The sequence below is a fragment of the Anguilla anguilla genome, chromosome 14 (genome assembly GCF_013347855.1).
Source record: "Anguilla anguilla isolate fAngAng1 chromosome 14, fAngAng1.pri, whole genome shotgun sequence".
Classification (NCBI taxonomy): domain Eukaryota; kingdom Metazoa; phylum Chordata; class Actinopteri; order Anguilliformes; family Anguillidae; genus Anguilla; species Anguilla anguilla.
The window spans coordinates 14,852,782-14,872,639 of NC_049214.1; the positions used below are offsets into that span (position 1 = coordinate 14,852,782).

The 19,858-nt window shown below is 38.5% G+C and overlaps 1 protein-coding gene across 4 annotated transcripts in view; it reads right to left on the bottom strand.

Moving 5' to 3' along the window:
* Positions 1-19,858, bottom strand: part of LOC118213465 (netrin receptor UNC5D-like) — a 111,659-nt gene that overhangs the window by 46,656 nt on the left and 45,145 nt on the right. For all 4 annotated transcript variants that reach the window (XM_035392473.1, XM_035392472.1, XM_035392470.1 and 1 more), the window contains exon 2: positions 4,110-4,322. In XM_035392473.1, coding sequence (XP_035248364.1) covers positions 4,110-4,322 — 213 coding nt within the window. The remainder of the gene's footprint in view (positions 1-4,109; positions 4,323-19,858) is intronic.

Consider the following 19,858-nt stretch of genomic DNA (forward strand, 5'->3'; position numbering starts at 1 on the left):
CAGACAGTATACTGAATAGAATATGGTGGGCAATGTTGTTACCTCATCTGTCATCCCTATTTGTTTACAGGCTTAGCGGCAGTGACAGGCCTTAAAAAAATAAACCTGTTCATTTGCCTCCTCCCTCTCTCTTTCATGTAGCTAGGCAAGACTCTCAAAAAAAAAAATTGGCATGCAAAAAGCCCAGTTACAAAAAGCAGGAAAAGAGACTGTAAAACCCTGGAAGCAAAAGGGCTAAGGCTAACGAGCCAAATAGAAATCTGAGGGCCTTATCCGTTGTCAGGCTATAGCACTGCCTGTGCACTTAGAATGAGAAAGCACCATGAGGACTGTGCATGCATACACTCGCACTGATTTCCAATCCATGGACAAGTGGATGTTTGCGTTGTGCCCCACATGTATTATTCTTTGACGGGCATGCAGCAAAATGGTATTAGATGCACTTTTCAGGGATTAGTGATTAGAGAAGGTACACATGAATTGCTGAGCTGTACTACACTAGAATACAAGCAAAACCAACAAATGATGCCTGACAGCCATGCATATTTGAAACCCTGCTTTGTATACAAATGTGGCATGCCATCGTAAATAAAGGCATCAATAAATCAGGCAGCCAGCCTGTTGGGCTGAGTGGTTACCTTATCAATACAACTGCTTTTATTGTGGGAATTGTGTAACTTTCCTGCATCTTTCAAAAGGCTTGATTTCCGCACTGTGCCTCACTCGAGCTTGCTCAGCCTGTTTCATTTTGTTCACCAGCAAAAACAGTAGCCTGTCTCTTATGGGGTATTGGCCACGCTTGCCAACCTGAGACTGTAGGTGGATGGCTTTGCACTGCAGGCCAGCAGTGAGCCTAATGCACATTACAGGACTCTCTCTCCCCCACTGAGGTCTGCAGGAGGGACAGGGAGAGAGGCCACTGTAATAAAACCGATTTCTGATCCACATTTTTTCTCTGCAGGTTCTCGCACTATCCACATGGCATTCTGCCGTTGCTGGGGCATTGGCATTCTGTGGTGGCACAGAACACTGTGCCTGACAATACAACACACAAAGAAGGGGAAAGATCTATGGCCTAAAGGGGCATGTCGCTATAACAGTCATAGAAGGAAGACTGAAATGGCTAATTAAAGTGTGGCAACAACTGCAGTGTGTGGAGTTATGGACATAGCCTATACACCCCATTATTTTTGGCCTGTATGTACCAGTAGTGGTTTTTAAGTTTGAAGTAGTGGAAATAGCGGAGAAATATCACCTTTAGAGTAGCTTCATGTGCTCACCATAGGAACAGGTCACATATTTGTGTGCATATATTAAAACTTGCATGACAGGAATTTATTTATTTATTTATTTATTTATTTATTTATTTTCCTCTGCTATATTGTGTTGCCTTGAGAAGTGAGGTTTTAGCAATTACTGTATTACACAGAATTCCTACAAAATAATGACTTGGCCCAATTTGAAGATGTACTTTCTTACTTGCTCAAGCTTGCAATCAAAATGACTGTACTTATCCAGTGCAGTGCATGAACATCATTCAAATTAATGGAAATGTTCAGAATATTAAAACGTTCTTTTTTTTTTTGTCTGATAGCAAGTTTCAAGTCAATCTAAAGCTCAACCCCTTACATTTTTACTTTCAGCTCAGTAAAGTCAAGAAGAGTTTAAGGCTGGTTTAAACCATAGTCAGCCACTTTCTCATCATAACGCAACAGCCTTTAAGAGCAGAGTAGTGCTAGTGCATTGCTGCCACATTGAATTAAGCCCTCATTTTCTGGGCTTCAGCTCCCTGTGTTGCGGTACTCATGCATACTGAAATGAAATTATATGGTGAGGACCATAAAAGGCTCTGTGATTAAGCAAGCTTTTCCAAAATTAACAAATTCAAGCTGTTCAACATATTCATTCAAAATGCATTTGAAAATAAGTACACATATTCCATCCACTTCATGGTTACATGGCTGTAGTGTGTGTTTTTATTCATCATTTTCATTAATTCATCAATTTTTCTTGGTGCAGAGCTCAGACACAAAAGCCAAAATAATCACCAGCCTCTGGTAGGAATTATAACAATACACAGAGACATTTGTGGACTCCGACTTCCAGACCATGGGACTGACCCTCTGCTGAGTCACATTCACAATTAACCTTTCTGGTAAACCAAGGCATAATTAAGTGTCTGTCTTTTGACCCTGCAATGAACTCACTGCTTGATCTATTAGGCACCAGTTTGGGCAGGAATTTAATATGATTAAACATTAAACGTGGTAGTAAAAATGATCTTTCAACAGACATCGCCGTGCATCCCAATCCACATCTTATCTGATCACTAAGACAGAGTTGCCTGCCACCATCCACAAAACAAACCAATCTGGTTTATTTCCCTCCGACAACTGTTTTGAGGAACAAGTATCTTCATACTTTTCCTCCAATATCTGCACAAGGGATATTGACTGGAACCCCGTTGCACTTGAGCCTGAACATTTCCTCAAGTCATGAAAATGTAAAACAAACCATATATATATATATATACAGAAAAGCATGCAGTTGTATGCTTCTTTCCCTGGGATGAAGTACTCCACACTTTTTAATATTTTAAATTGAAAATCTAAAAATAGTTCGACATTTTTACTGTGGAATATTATAGCGGTGTATTGCTGCCACTATAATTATAATGAGAAGCGTAACTTGTTAAAATGAGATCATTTTCTCGTTATACCAACATACTTGCTTATGTATGCCAATAACTTGGAGAATGGCTTATGTTCATGACTTTTGTGCAAGTGTTACTGTAAGTTGAGACATGGTGAGATTCTGCTATCCTTCATCACCTTAGATGGTATTGTGATAAGCATACATACACTAAGAATAATTCTACAATGTAGAGAACAAAGAATTGGTCTGACCCTCTGAGTTATTGGCCTTTGCTGAACCAATCTGTGTATAATTTATGATAGGCTATGTATATTAATAGCAGTATCTATCATAATTTATATTTCAGTGTGAGAATACAGTATATATCTGCAATCCCAGGAGAGGGTGTTCTTGGGCTGTACAATATAACCTGGAGATGTCAATAAAGTGCACCTTTTGATAAGTGATCAACACATCACCCTCTCTTAAAAACATTACATTTTCTCACTATAACAAGATTAGGAATTTCCTCATTTCCAAATTTTTTTCTGTCAGTTCTGTGTAGCATGGTGCCATGTGTAATCACTGTACATATTGAACTGGATTTACACACAGACTCCAGACAGTCAGAAAGTATTTTACTCAATTTAATGAGGTGTAAACCGAAGAGGAAATAAAATGGTGAAAATACAAAATACAATATCCTAGCACAATAACAAATCTTCATGTCTAAGCTGAGAACATATGGATTGCTAAATGACTCAGCAGCTGTGTCCATCAAGGCCAAGTAAAGGTACAGCATACTCCTCGGCTGATTACCAATACTATCTGTAGCATCTGTAGTCTTGGATACTTAACACATCAACAACAGGCTATTGTAAGACCACTTTTAACAGCCATTAATAAGGTAAATACACTCGAAAACACAAATATATTACACACCATGCAAATTCATTACCAAGTAAATTCATAGGGGCAGAGGCTGGAACTTTCAACATAGCTACCCCTAAAATCCCAGATATCTCAGTAAGTGAGTGGAGGATGGCTGTTAAACTTTGTAAAACAGGACATGCCCTTTGTCCTGTGTCCTGCAGCCACAATACCTTTGCTTATATCAAACCCATTCAGTGTCTGCTCTAAGAAGTGATCACATTCAGGAAAATGTTACATTTGCTTAAGAACGCAGTGAGTTCAAATAGTGTCTTGTAGACTGTGTCTAGATTGAAAATTGTGGAATGGGAAATGCACAATAATAAAATTCTACAGATTTGGCACAACTCATGTTTGGAAAGAAAATAATTAATTTATGCAGGTAATCAACCCAGAAAAATGCTAGAATGGTACGGTAGAAACACCATTGATATTTCTATATATACAGTCGTATATGTTATTTTAGGATATCAGCCCAAACCTAGTGTTCATATCTATGCATTTAGTGTTAAGGAATCTGGACATATTGAAACCAGGTCTCTTACCTGTTGCATCCATGTACTCTTGGGACATGTGCTGGTTCTGGTGGACCCACTCCCCATTACACTTGAAGAAGATCTGCAGGGCAGGTGCAGCCCTACAGTGAAGCTTGATGGGATTGCTCTTGATGATGTAGGCATCTTCAGGCTCCTGCAGGAAGTGAGGGAGTGTACCAGGAACTGAAGGCTGTGAGTCTGGCAATGTCTCGCTGCTGACTCCTGCAAATCCCAGAGCAAAGCACGTCATCAGAAATGTCAAAGATCATATATCAAACTGCAGACACTTAATAATAAACTTAAAATAAAATTCTCAATTACCAATCTAATCAAAACATTTGGAGAACAAAATAATAATGCGTACTATCCGTAATCCATATGAAAACACATTACATCAACACTAAATGATGAGCTCCACTGAATGCCTTCCTTTGTCTAAAAACAGGATTGTACATTTGATTAAATAATGATTTCTTATCAAAGGCAGTGATGCAAATAAACCAGTGAATGGCAAACAAAATAGTTTGGACCCGTGTTTTCTATATTGTAGTCTACTTCAAATGGTGGACTCAAAACAACACCCAGAACAGCCATAGGAAAGCAGCAGCTCATCTGCTCTGAAGCATTTTCCTGGAATACTGTATGTATACACAAAGGTACAAATCTTGTATTTGGGGTGTCATTAGCTGGGCCTCTGGTACAGTATAATATTGAAGGGGACATAGTGAAAGAATACTTAAGTATGTGAAATGAATACACAAGCAAGTTTTGTTGCTGTTGCACGGAATAACCAAAAAAAGAAAGAAAAAGAAAACTTATTGTAGGGTACAATGTGCCAAATCATTTTAGCAACTGGATAATGTGATTTTGTTCTTTAAAAATCTGTATTTTTCATTTTCAGCAGAGGATTGCTCTACATGGATATGAGGTGAAAGCTATTTTTTTGATGGAAAAATATAAAGGTTACACTCTCTTCATCTCTGGGTTTCATGTGGGAATAAAACCTCATATCCACCGAGATTCTCTGTAAACAATGTGGTACTGCAAAGCCCCCGAACACTGGTGTGTCTAACAAATGGAATCTGATTGTATGTGCTAAAATGTAGTCAGCTTAGACTGGCCCTTCAGAACAGAGAAAGCAGGAGAAAAAAATGTACCCACACAAGATGCTGCTGAGTACATAATATTATTTGATTAGAATTGTCCAATAGATTCTCCAAAGACATCAACTTTAGCTTCTGTATGAGAGAGTTTGCCTTCCCAAGCAAAAAATATTTACATGTTAAAAATAACATGGTGTGCATACGGGACTATTATCCATTCACACACCTGTAGCTCTATTGACCATTGTCTACTATTTAACACATGTCTAATACTATAGAATGGCATCGGATTGATGGTATGTTTCATTTATGTTCAAACTGTTTCCATTTCATGGGATTGGTTATGTGTCATTGTGTTTTATTCTTGGGAGAGTCACTGGGAAAATCTTCCAACACACAACCTGGGTTTCTCTCTCTCTCTCTCTCTCTCTCTCTCTCTCTCCCTCTCTCACACACACACTGATACACACACACACAGACATATCATTTATTTAATTGCTCATTTATTTATTTCATTATCAGATTATTTATTTTAGTAATTATTTATTAATTTAATTATCAATTTATTTCATTGTTTATTTCATTGTCAGTTAATTTATTTAATTTTGTCACATTCGGTTTCCCATTAATTTGTGGTGCTCTCACACATTGGAGACCTGTGACTTGACCTGTTCACTTATAAATTTAATCTCCCAGGGGCCTTACATATGAATTAAACACAGCCACACCTAGGACAGTGCCCTTGTAAACCAAAACAAAATAAAGACTTTAAGGAAAGGCATTGATAATCTGTTGTCTTTTTATTTTGGGATGGGGGCTGTAAAAAAATATGTCTTTAACACCTCCAGGAAATGCACCATCTGTTAGCAAGGGGGAGACTCGACAGAGATGACTCTGTACACGGCTCTACCTGTCAGACAACATGGTGCATGGTGGTGAGCAATGAGCAATTAGTCTTTATGGTAATAACGTATGGGTGAATATATCTCCTGTTTATGTGGAAACGAGAACTCTGTGGATCACGTTGTGACTGATTGTTCCTTCCACACATCGATTAGATAAGCCCTCTTGCATCTCAATGGCACGTACTGCCTGAATTTGTCATGTGTCCGCTCTTTAGGTGGATCTTTCACATGACACTTGAGTGAATCCGCTGTAGTTTACAAAAAAAAATCACAAAAAAACACACATTTTCCTCTGTAAAGCATACATTTCGAATGCTTTACAGAGGATTTAATGCACCACTTCCCCGATAGAATCAGACAAATGGCATAGATGAAGCCCATGATAAATGCCTTGGGAGTATGGGAGGGTCTGTTCATTTGGAGAGGTTACATTTTAAACAACACATGAGCGAGGAGCTCTAATAGCATGCTGAGTGCTAATTGCCAGCTGTTTGGGGAAGTACGTGATGTAGTAAATGCAAGCCCTTAGATTTGTTCAGATTCTGCCATTTAAAAGATGAAAGGGCCTGGCTGATAATTAAGAAAATTAATTTAAGTGTTTCTCTAATGGAGGCCAAAACAAGACAATGAATATAGCATGTTAAATGTCTATGAAATATACTGAACCATTTATTAAGCACAGTCCTGCTGTAGCAGGGTAGCAATACTGCCATGACTTTCTGAAATGACACTTGACAGATCTTTAATTTCCCTACAATTGATGTCTCAGCAGTGTTTCCCTCCCTTGTTATAGTAACATGGCTTCACTTTTGCAATGGGCCCCAGCACTGTAGCTTTATGTATTTACATACTGAGAAATTAAATTGAATGAAATTGATACTGTCTTCCCCCAGTGATTTAGCATGACTGTCCATGGAAGCAGACTTTGAACCCCAACCCACCCCTAAGTTAACACACTCAACAACTGCTCTGCTCCTGGTAGTTCTCGCAACAATAAGCTAAAAAGAAGAAAGTTTATCTTAGCTCCACCTCTTTGGAGCTTGAACACACTTTATGTATTCACAGTGACCTGGCTTTATTGCCAAACATAATTCATGGCAGTTATACTGTTCGAGGGAGTTGTAAAATAATCAACCATCAGTAATGAGCATGAGAATAAATGGGGGAAAAAACATCAGTTGCTGCTCTTAATAACAAACAGTAAGAAAAAACCACTGGCTCAAGTTCCACAATTTTCAGTACACACTTTTTTCTTGTCTTTTTTCAGTCTTAATGAGCTTTTATGTCTAGTTTGATTGAATCCAAAACAGTTTAAGTCCTCTTTATTGAATCGCATATTGCCTTAAACTGGTTAAGTGCATGTGGATTTAGCTGAATGTCTGTCTAGAGGTTTCCTACCATTTTTCAAGCAAGTACAACACTGGGCTTTGTCAATTGCCACAATAAAGACAGGGGTTGCATAAAAATGCACTGTTCCCTGTGTATCTTAGGAAATAAACATTGTGCTTTCGACAGAAAATTCTGAGCACTGAAAGGAAAAGCGCCATACCTGACAGAACTTTGCTTTGTCTGGGATCAGTACATGGAGCTGCTCACCCAGAAGTGCCTTCATTAAAACGGTCAACTTTGATGAGAGCAGCAATTAACTCTTTGACATAACATTAACATTTCCACATGGTCACACAGAAGGGAAATAACGAAGCAGATTTCTGGAACAGAGGCTCTAATGGAAAGCTTAACAAGGTCAGGGAGATGCAGGAGCCCAGCAGAAGGCTGGCCATCAGGCTTGGTTTTAGGTATAAAAATGAGTGGCATATTAATTAACAACACACGTAAATCCAAGGAGACAGGATAAAGCAAGTTTCAAATTCCATGTGTAATAATCAGTTAAATGCATAATATACAGGTAATTGACCAAGCTACACTAGTTCAGGAAAAATGACAATATTCAAAATACAGCCTACATGTTGTGTTATAATGGAATAAAATGTATGTGTTCAGGCATTAAATATATAGATAAATAAATAAAATAAATAGAATAAAACACTCCAGTATGCAATTTCAAAATTGAAATTATGACTCACAAAACTCTATTTTTTGTACTTGTCTATTTTTAAAATCTTGTTATACCTTATACTTTACTGCAGCATTTCACAATAATACATTTTAAAATAATATTTTTAAGTAATTTTTTACTGTGTCTAGCAAATTTGCATTGTTAGACACCTTGTTTATTTTTAACACTAGAGAAGTATTGACTACAAGTAGCTGGCAGTGGTAACAACCTGACACCTCTTTGTGCTGCGTGCTCCCTGTGGCTCCTCTGAAATCACTGGGCTAAACAAAGAAAAAACAACTTTGCTAAAAGATTCCAACAGTTGGGTCAGAGTTAAAATTCAATTCACTCCACATTAAACAGTAATAATCAGTCCTTTGCATGCTGTGTGTGCACTTACGGCAGTCAGAGGTAATGGGTAATTGGAAAATGGTGACACTCCACACTTCGTAAACTCCACTCTGGGGAGCGGCCTTCAGAATAGGTTCTTGTAAATATGAGTCTCAGAGTGGATGACAAGCACTGCGGTAGTAAGTCACTCATTTCCTCATCAGATGGTTAGTAGATGGTTAGATGGTTAGGACAGTGGAAAATCAGCAGCCCTCAATTTACAATAGGAACTGAGCAGATGCAGTGAAACCGCCAAACCTTTCATGCCTTTCTAGCTAGACACCTAAACCAGGGCAAAGAACATGTTTTCCTGTCATGGCTCTTGACAGGAACTCTCGTATTCTCTTTGAATGAGATACATACGCTTGCATGGCCAAAGCACAATGTAAGACACTTTCTGTCTCCTAGGCAATGGGAATAATAGAGTAAAAAGTACTCAAAGTACGGCTCCTGCACTTTGTCTGAAAACAGTACCTGCTCTATTAGTGTAGCTCAATTTGGAAAACAACCTGCCTGTAGCGGAGGCTGAATCTCCTTGTTCCTCATTGTTTGGCAGTTTGCCACCCCCAACTCCCGCTTACTGTAGGAGTTCTGATTCTTCAGCCCCCTGCAATCAAAGGAAAAGCAATCCAACAGAAGTGGGTTACCTGGATGTCAACCTGACAAAGCAACTTTGAGCCACTTCCCTTCACAGACCATAGCCTCACTCACTGAACTACAGCATAGTAACATTTCACTGCCACCTTTTACCCACAATCACATACACGTTTAATTTTCCCCCACTCAGGCCTGCTGGGGTGCCGTCAAGGATTCTATATATAAAAAGCTACAGTATGTGTGCCATTGCTCGTCACAAATCCAGATCAGCTGCAGCTTACATCTACTGATCCCAGAATATCTGCCTTTACTGATTGACTTATTGAATATTCTCCACATCTGAAGAATGTTCAATAACATTCTGTATCTGTCAGGAGGACATGCAAGAGATAGTTTTCAAAATGGGTGAGAGGCTTAGTTCAGAATTGTCCACTAGGTGAACATCTTTTCAGTACTGAAGGACCCATCATTCATCCCAAACACCCCTCAGAGAGCAATAGATGAAAAGGGAAGGTGGTGTTTAGTATGATGAGACTCTTCATCCTGACTGATCACTCTGAGACAAGGCCCTGCTCACATCACCAGCTTCCTAATCTACTCCTCTCCATACTGATGTATTCCCCTTGTTTGTGAGTTTTCATTAGGAGTGCCATCACCTCTTATCAGTAACATTAGTCCACGGATTGGCTCCTGCGATTGAACAGAGAACTTTGCTCCACTCTCTCACCACCACAAACAGATATTTTCCCCTACTTTTCTCAAAGAACACAGCAATCAGTCCACCAAGAGAGATGGCACAGAGAGTCTGCAGTTGTGCAGAGAAAAGCATGACCTCCTATCTACCTTCCACATCCAAGAAAATAATTACTAAAATGACTTTGAATGCCCTTGTAAAGTGACCTAGGAGGCCAGTATATGGCACCACACCAGAAAGCTAAATGCAAAATCTCCTGATGAATAAACCAACAGCTTAGATGAAGAATCCCACAAAAGACATGAAAACCATTATCCTTTGGGTAAATTTAATTTCCCAGCAGTTGAAAGATACTGAGAGAAATGACAGATGTGATTGTGAACATACTGTTGAAAGTGATATATTTACTATAAAGCTTTGAGCCTTCAATCATGGCTTCAAATATGTAGGACATTGTATACATAGTAAATAGTCAGTCAGTCCAGGGGACAACAGGTTAAATGTCTTGTTTCATGAATTAAAGATTACAAGGTGCATATGATCCTGCATTCAATATAGGTATCTTTCTGTTTCATTATGCAGAATGTATCTACTGATAGCATGATAATGCCAGTATATTTTACTTTCAAATTATTACTAAAGCAGAACAATGGAACGCACTTGCCTCTAAATACTTTTATGCTAATGAACTGCTGATCTTATGAACTGAAAATGCTTATGCTTATCAAAAACATCTTCAAATTTAAATGAAGAGCTTGGACATACAAAACTGACCACATTTTCACAGTGCATTCTATTAAGTATACTGCCTTATTTACAAGTTCCACAGACTTCCCTTGAAGCCCTCTGTGCTTACACATAGCACACCTCATCAGTATAAGCTCCATTAACCATTTCAGTGTTTTTATAACTTAATTATTGCTAACTTATTCAATCCACAATAACCACACTCAGAGGAAATAAAAAAGCAAATATGTTTTCTTGTGGTGTAACAGAAAGAAAAACCACCCACAAGCATAACAGTAGTTGCAAGGGCATGTGTGAATTGATTTTCTGAACATTGACCTTTATGGGCTCCTGCCAATAATACTCTGTAACATAGCCTGCACCAGATCTTGGCTGGTTTTTAGCAAAACTAGTTAGGAGTGAAAAACACAAATAAGCATGAGCCATGCCTTTGTGATACATTGGGACTGCTGCTGAGAACATCAAGAAGATGGAGCATGATGATGTCTCCATTTTGGTAAGGTACTGTGACCCAAAGCCCACCAGATTGTGGGGGCATCATTGACATAGAAGTGTGTTTCAATAGAACTCGTTCCCAGGAAGTAATCACAACAAAGCCCAGCACTTCCATGTCGAAAATGCTAAAGAACGAAACAGCTGAGCGGTGAACTCTATATGATAGTCGTGGCATTGAAGCAATTAAACAGTAAAAGATGACACTGAAGTACAATCATATTTGGGTGACTATTATTAAAGTTTGATTACAAGACAGATGGGTCGTGATTAGGATTGACACAAATTGGTGAGATTATAAAGATAATGATACTGCAGCAATCCTGGTTTGCATGCAAATATTAGTAGGCTACATTCTGAATCCCCTATGCCAAGAAATCATTGCAAGGCAAAGCACTATTTTGTTATTGGTAGGAGCGGAGTGAAATATCGGGCATTCACTAAGTAGATGTCTGTCTGTTCCCTTGCTCCCTCATTTAATTCGTTTTCTTAACTGGATTCATTTGCATTATAAATGATTAATAACACAATAACTTGGAAACTAACATGCTTGCTAAACAGCTGAAAAAGTCTGTGCACCCCTGCTCTACACCAACAATACAGGTATTTTGTACTCTAATTGCAATCTAAAAATAAAGTAAAATAAATAAATAAAAGTGCATCTGCACTGCTTCAATGCTGATGTTATTCAATTAATATAAGCAAATTAGCCTATATTCACAATGCTATCAGATATAGCCTGTTGTCCTCCATTAGGCTATAGATGAGCCATTTTATTTATTTATTTATTTATTTTGCGTTGCAAAATTGTGCATATTTTATTGACATTATTTAAAATTGTGAATGCAATATTTGTTCTGTACATTGACACTTGGAGAATATTTATGATAAAGATCTGCAATGAGCAGACATTGTCATTTATATAACCCTGAAACACCGATTTTCAAACAACAACATTTATCTACAAACAACATTTTATGTAAAGATGAAGCGAAATGATTAAATTGTTCAGGTATACTGCTTTAATTAGTTATACAGTATATACCACACTCAAACACTATTAACCCATTTATTGATATTACTTTAAAAGCAACAACTGAAGCAAAACCAATGTCATAGGCTATGTCAAGCCTCAACTTCCTTTGTGCAGTGACTGGTGATGTAAAATGTTGTTGTTCAAGGGAATGACAGCAATTTTCCTCAGCAGAAAGGTAAACAGTCTTTATAGTAACAGTGATGCACAATGTGCACATGATCAATTGTCAACAATTCACTATTTTAGATATATTAAAATATGTAAATTAATAAAGTAAATATAAACACAAGCAAATTGTTCTTGTTTTATTCTATTTAAGTTATTTATTCTTGAGTGCTGAATAATGTCCTTTTTAGTCCATCTTTGGCTAAACTGGTACACTCAGATGAGCTTAAATGGACTGCATTTATATAGCGCTTTTATCCAATGCGCTTTACAATTGATGCCTCTCATTTGCCAGAGCAGTTAGGGGTTAGGTTTCTTGCTCAAGGACACTTTGACACGCCCAGGCCGGGGTTTGAACCGGCAACCCTCCGACTGCCAGACAATTGTTCTTACCTCCTGAGCCATGTCGCCCCATTCATTACTTCCCATCACACAACTGCTTCATTTATATAAAACGTTTAGATTTCGGCCAAATTAATTTTCCTTCACATCAATTATTGCCAGTAGTTACGTAGGCCTAGTTACACCGTCGGCATATTGTTTTCAAGCGTCAAATTACGTCAGTGCCGCTGCTTCTCCCTGATTTGACACTTCTGGACAAGAAACCTGCACTATTTCCGGTTGGAAACCGAGTTGTTAATGTAGCGTCTGCCTTTTCAATATACAAAAAAGTCAGTGGTTCACTGAGGCACCACATTATAAAAACAACAGTAGCAATAAAAAATAAATATAAACACGGATATTGGTCCATTAAAGGAATGCCAGGGAGTTCAATTTTATACTGGCATACTCTGGTCAAGGATAGAACCTGATTAATCAATGCCAGTTCATTGAATGGCTTGGCAAAACATCTCTTTCCTAAATTTTTAAAACAAAATTTTTCATTTACCCCTCTTTTTTCTCTATCTGCCATTCTGGTGCTCAGATGCTTAACTCGGTACCTTTTCCCCCTGTGTGTGAAAATAACCTGCAGTGGCTCAGCAATACTGAAGTAAATTAAATACTCAAAGAGGGAGGCCTTGTGGTTGTGGCTGATTTATTTACAAAGTGTGTGATTGGGTGATATTGAATGCCTGGGGTAAAATTCTGAGGAAATGGCCTATATGCCGCAGGTGAGGCTGACTAGGATAACTCTTATTTCATTCTGTCCTGCAGAGAGCTAGGACAGCTTGAAGATATTCAAATGGATGTCTTAGCAGGAGCAACCCAAACAGTCAGCCACATCAGCAGCTATTCCTTAAGGAAGGATTCATTGAATCACATCATTATGCAGGGATATACTAAAAGCTTGTGTGCACATATGAGAACTTTGGACATCTCCCAGGCAAATAAAATTGTAATTTTCAAATGAACTTGATTATTCTTTAATGTACTGTATGGTTAATTTAACCTTCACATACAGCTACTTCAAACGTAATGCATTTTTAGCTGATGCATTTTCCTGGAATTGCACAGTAATAAGGAAATGGACTATATCATTTTCTCATGCCTCATAAAACTGAACTGAAAAAGATTTAGCTCTGCTGTCGATAAGAACATCACTGTGGAGAAATAAAAAGCCAAACTGCAATGCTGGTGCAAGCCTTTAAGCAATTTCAGAAGTACAGCTCAATAATCAATCTAAAATACAACATTACATTTTGAAGAAGACTGACATTTTGTAGTAAAACAACCTGTTTAGTTACCACAATGTTAAAACTGACGACCAGTTAAATTACGGGTAGAAGTGGTGCTCACAGAATTTTCTTTCTGCCAGAAAATGCACTATTATTTACGCGGAATTGAATATATATTGACTATCATAACATGTGGAAGGCTAGGGCTTGTAATGTTTGCATCTACATGTAAAACAACTTCTATGACCTAGCACTTTCTGATTTCATATCAGCAGTCAAAATCAGCTTTTTTAAGGTTCTGTTAAATATGGCTATTGGAAAAATTTACTTTAACCGATATGTTTTGATTCATTTACCTAATGACTACCACTGAAAACAAGATATAACTGTCAAGCCAAGTGAACATGTCTTTTCCTACCTTGTCTTTCAGGTGGAAGAAAATTTTAACTTTTCTGTCCGTACAAAATCAACGAATAAATAAATAAATAAATAAATAAATAAATAAAAGCTTTACCCTTCATAAATGCAACACACCTCAAACTCATCAACCTCCAGGCATCAACTGATGAGCACCAAAGTACAGCCCACTGTACTGGTACATCTGCTGCCAGCCGTGCTTGTGAAGCAGGAGAAGATTAAAACTCGTTAAGGAAGGTTTGGAGAGAGGCGCACTTATCCTCGGCTCAACTCTGGCAGCCTCTCCCATTTGCTTCCTCTGGGTTCAGTCTTGACCTAAACACTCAAGGCTATCTCTGTACTAATGGCTGACATGTACAAATGTAGTCTTCTCAATGAGTCACACAATAATAACACGTCTTTTCAATTGTTGAAGTGAAATGTGATCACACCCAACAATATGAGAGCTTGGGATCATCGGGGAAGAACGAGACCTTCCTTGAGAAACTCTGCATGTAACATGGGCCAATGAGACAGAAACGCCACACACAATTCAATGCCAAAGAAATTCCAGAGTACAACTTGTAGGAGGATGTGTGATTGTTATGTAAATTGACTGACCTCTTTCATCTGGGAGAGTCGAGAAGTCTTTTCTTATAAGCCGTATGCACAACAGTGCACATAACTCATACAGAGATACATAATATTTTATGGGCAATTTCACTGAGATAGATGTTGTCAATGACAAGCCCCATTGTGTCATTATAATTCATAATCATTACATATGCTTCCATCCCTAGATTTAAAGATATTGCTTTTGCCCCGAAAATACAACATGCTAAGAACATCTTTTCACATTACTATGGTCATGCTTTCCAGCAGAGAAAAATAATGAATAACATTGTTATGCTTCTCACATTGGGATGTTTAGAAGCAAAATTTTCCATTGTAATCTATAAGCCAGCTCAGGTTCACTACACATTATATGACAACTAGTAATCTCAGCATGCGTTGCAGGTGCCTGATCAGCCAGCGAGGGTCGCTGGTGTGTGATTAGGTACTGTTATCCTGCTCGAGTGAGATTCCATCACCCCTGGATAACTACAGCCAATCGTGTGTTGCCCTCTGGGGTTGCCTGCCCAATCAGCACCGGCAAAGTTTGGATTCAATACCAGACTGTGGGGCCCACTGTGGGGCTTAACAGGATGAGTCATCCAGCAGTCCCATTTTTAAAAAATTTTTTTGTCAGAAACAGTGGCATTGTATTTCTTCCTGAACTGGGCCTGATGTCAGGGCTCAAGCTGTCTGTGAGAACCAAAACACCCCATGTTCTTTTGTGGAGCTGTATAGTCTCTTTACCCTGGTGAGCTGTTAGTTCATGTGACAGGAATTTCACCAGACATTTAACAAGGGCCCCTTCACAAGTGATCGTATTTATCCCTACTTCAGGTAAATTCTGCCACAGTAACACCGGCTCTCCATAAAAGGCTTCAGACCACTTGGTGAGAGAAACACTGACAGCTGCATTTTATAACAATGTGGTACAATGTCTCCAGTCTTTTCTGTAATCTTGAAAAAAAGCTCTATTTGGAGCAAAGTGAACCAGGTTTGACTTGTTACAGCTTTGACTTTCTTTTTAACTCCATATTCCTTTTAAAAATGCTTTTGCAGCAATTTTGTATTTTATATAAACAAAAAGAACATCAGCGGATTGGATGGTAATAATCTTGTGATTTGTTTTATGGAGAATTCAGAAGATTTTTTTCAAGTCTATTGTTGCACAATATGTTATTTTTGTTCTTCTGAAGCCGCTGCAATCCCTTTGTTTGAAAATTAAGACATCTTGCCTGCCTCCCAATAAGACACAGGAAAAGAGTGGCCTACAGTCAGCAGTTTGGTTTTGAACACTTATCCAGGACTGCCAAGAGAATGTCAGAATAAATGAAACTTTTGAAGGGAAGAGCTTTATCAGCTGCATATGCTGATCAGGATGCTGATGTAAATTAGGATATTGCTAAAGGGGAGTTATACATTGTTGTTATATCACCAGCCAAGTTTATGCTTCATTAAATAAGTATTGGAAACTCCAGTGATATTCTGATGTTTGGTTGGCATGGTTTGGGTTAAAATTTATACAGTGGCTTGATGGTAATTATCATTTTATTTCATGGCTGTCCAACATTTCTCATTCATGAAATGCGTGTTATGGTCACAGAATAGTTATAAGTCCCTGAAGTGTGGCTAATGTGTACATTTACTGGTGCAGTGTCAGAAAATATTGTGATTTTACCACTTGAAATAGAAATCCCATCTGTACTAGAGTGTAATTTGAGATAAGCAGTCAATAATTATTGGTTATCAGCACAACCCCAATATTGTTGGGGTTATAATACAATGGAGAAGGGAAGTTAGACAGGCATATTATGCACTGATAAAATACTAGTAAATAATGTGTTCACAGTAATTGGGGCATTATTTAATATTAGTTAATCGAAAAGTGTTATCCATCTACCCATCCATTGTCTAAACCCGCTTATTCCTCGTCAGGGTCACGGGAGGGGCTGGAGCCTATCCCAGCATGCATTGGGTGAGAGGAAGGAACACACAGTCCGACAGGCCATCACCGGGGGCACACACCATTCACTCACACGCTCATTCCAAGGGGCAATGTAGACTCTCTAATTAACCAAACCATACATCATTAACATATTTGTTCATGTAATAAGTCATTTGCTCATGTAACTAAGGCTTTAGTTAATGTTAGTTGACGGAACCACCACTGCTTTAAAGTATGCAAACTGCAGCATTACAAAAGGAAAGGAAATCTGTTACTTCCTCATTGCAATACTGCAAAGGAGCACTGAGCTTTATTTCTTCAAACGCACAGAAGGGAAATGTACTTTAAGGATTACTCTTTCATCTTCTGAACCAGCATTAACCTCATGGAACTAATTGGAGAGCTCAGCAGTACCTGGTATTAGATTGTTCCCATCTGCAGTAAAACCAGTGCACTGAGATGCAAGATACATCCCACTGTACCACTAGCTGCACATTCCCATTGTACAAGTACTGTAGTAACAAATAACACATTTCCACTTGAGTCTTCAAAGGGGACTTTTAACAAAATGCTACAAGGGTAAACATTGATCCATTGGGTAGGTTTAGTCAACATGTATTTTCAAAAATTGCTCTGCACTCCCTATTTCGAATAATCCTACCTCTGCGTGTCCATGATTTCATTCTCTTTGCAGAGTCATAAGTCTGCATTGACAGCCTGCAGGGAACTAATTATAAACTTCCCCTGTCCACTTTACAGCTCTTATCTCAACACGGTGAAAGAGAAACAGTGGTCAGCGACTATACAGAAAATAATAAGGGATAATATCACATCTCTCTCAAGACAGCGGTCTTCTCCGTTCAAAATGGTTTGACATTCAGGCAGTTTGATGTTGTTCTGAAAATAACATTTTTTTAAACATGATAATTTCCCTCTGCTACGTTTACATCATTTCCCTGTGATAGATTATTTTCATTATTTATCCTTGAAAAATAAATGCAAATTATACAATAAATAAAAAAGGGATTTAAGATATAACCATTGAGAAACTGCTCAGATTGAAATAAATGGATTCAATTTATCATGAACCAAACAGATTTACACAATATTATCAAACACAGAGGACATTTCTCTGCCTGCTCTCAAATTAATATATTTACAGCAGATACATCAGTCTAAATGACAGGGAAAATAACATGTTTAATTTAAAAAGTAGCGAACTCGTAAAATGCCCCCTTATCTAATGCAATGCACACCACCCCTTCAAATGCTTCTTTCCCTTTGCCTTTGATTGTTTCCTTAACTATAGCTACATTTGTTAAAGCTTTGATTGCTATTATCTGAATATATGTTATGGTATAATTTTATTCCAATCCTTCTCCCACTTCTTCCCTTGCACACCCAGTCTATAAAATCTATTTCTGTAACTCTCATATTTTTATATAAAATACTGATCACACTAAAAGTTATGAGGTAAAAGATGAAATGGAAACGAGACAATAAGTAACATTTAATCACCATTAATAATAGAGCATCACGTGCTAGTGAGATAAATCAAACTGCGTTGAGTAATCAAAGCCTTCTTCCTAAAGCAAATCAGCCAATAGAATTTCCACTAGCTGCGTTTTTAAAATAATACATCGCTCATCCACAGTTTTCAAATACTAGATTATATATTGTTGTCTTTTAAAGTACAGAAATGTAGCTATGACACATTCACAATGTCATAGAAGCCCCAAATGGTATAAGCATGACATTAGCATTATCACAGACATATTAAAGGCTTAGCAACTCGTTTGCACTGTAGAACTGGGGGTCATATTCTGCAGGGACAGGCAGTATAAACTAAAAAATAAACATAGTGCATATCAGATTTTTAAAGTTCTGCTGCAGTGGCAGAGACTGACACAGTGCAGTAAACAACTCGGAGAAATTCTCTACACTTTCTCTGCTTCTTTTTAATTCCCCATCACAAACTGTGGAATGAGATCACAGCCTGTCTCTCACTCGCAGAATGTTCCCTTCCTCAAGAACCACCAGCACCCGCTGGAGGTGTAGAACATTCCTAAAATGTAGATCCCACCTGCATGGAACCACTGAAGCACCTGGCCCTGATTGAGGATGACAGGTTGGCAGATGCCGCTGAGAGACACGGGCACGGTTTGAGCCTGCACCACGTTCCCATCGAGTGGTCCTGCCGGAAGAGCAGCGGGTAGCCTCAGACAGACACCTGATTGGCAGGCCAGGTGCTGCGCCCCACGAGTAGCGGGCGTGACATCTGGGAACAGCGATGATTGGACGCCAAACTTTCATTAGCCCTAATGGGTGCTGGCATCCTCACCTCAGCTTCTCATAACCAACACTGCGGAGGATCCATTTGCTGGCCAGTTTCTTTCTGTACAATGAAGGTGCTTAGGGATTTCTTTGCTTGCATGAAACTCTAAGAAATCTGGGTGAGTGGTATGAAGGGTGTCACTTGAGAAATCATAACATTCCTGAATCTTAGGGTGATGGCTCCATAATGTGGCTTTAACAAAATTGTCGAGACATGTTGATGTATCAAAATATTTCAGTGCCCTACAGCTACAGAACAGATGTTCCTTCATTCATATTGCAGACACAGTAACAATGTACTTATTAAGTATAATCACTTAATAATTGAGCAGCAGCTGATGTTACTGTCTCCAAATGTTCAGCAATGGGGGGGGGGGGGGGCACGTACATTTTGAAATGCAGGATATAAACTGCCAATAATATGACAGTTAATGTCTGAGGTGCTCTGAGCACTGTTGCACAGTGCATGGTCAGTGGTCATCACTGTCCAACTGACAATATCTGAGAGACAAGGTTGACCCCCACGTTTGAAAGCTAATGACATCAGGGAGAAACTGGATCACGTCTGTGGAGTAAAGGAAACAGAGCTGGGAGTTGGAGTTGCATTATTAAGTGTAATGAATGTCAGCATGTCTGACATGTCAGGTGCCTTTGCCATTTATATTGACAG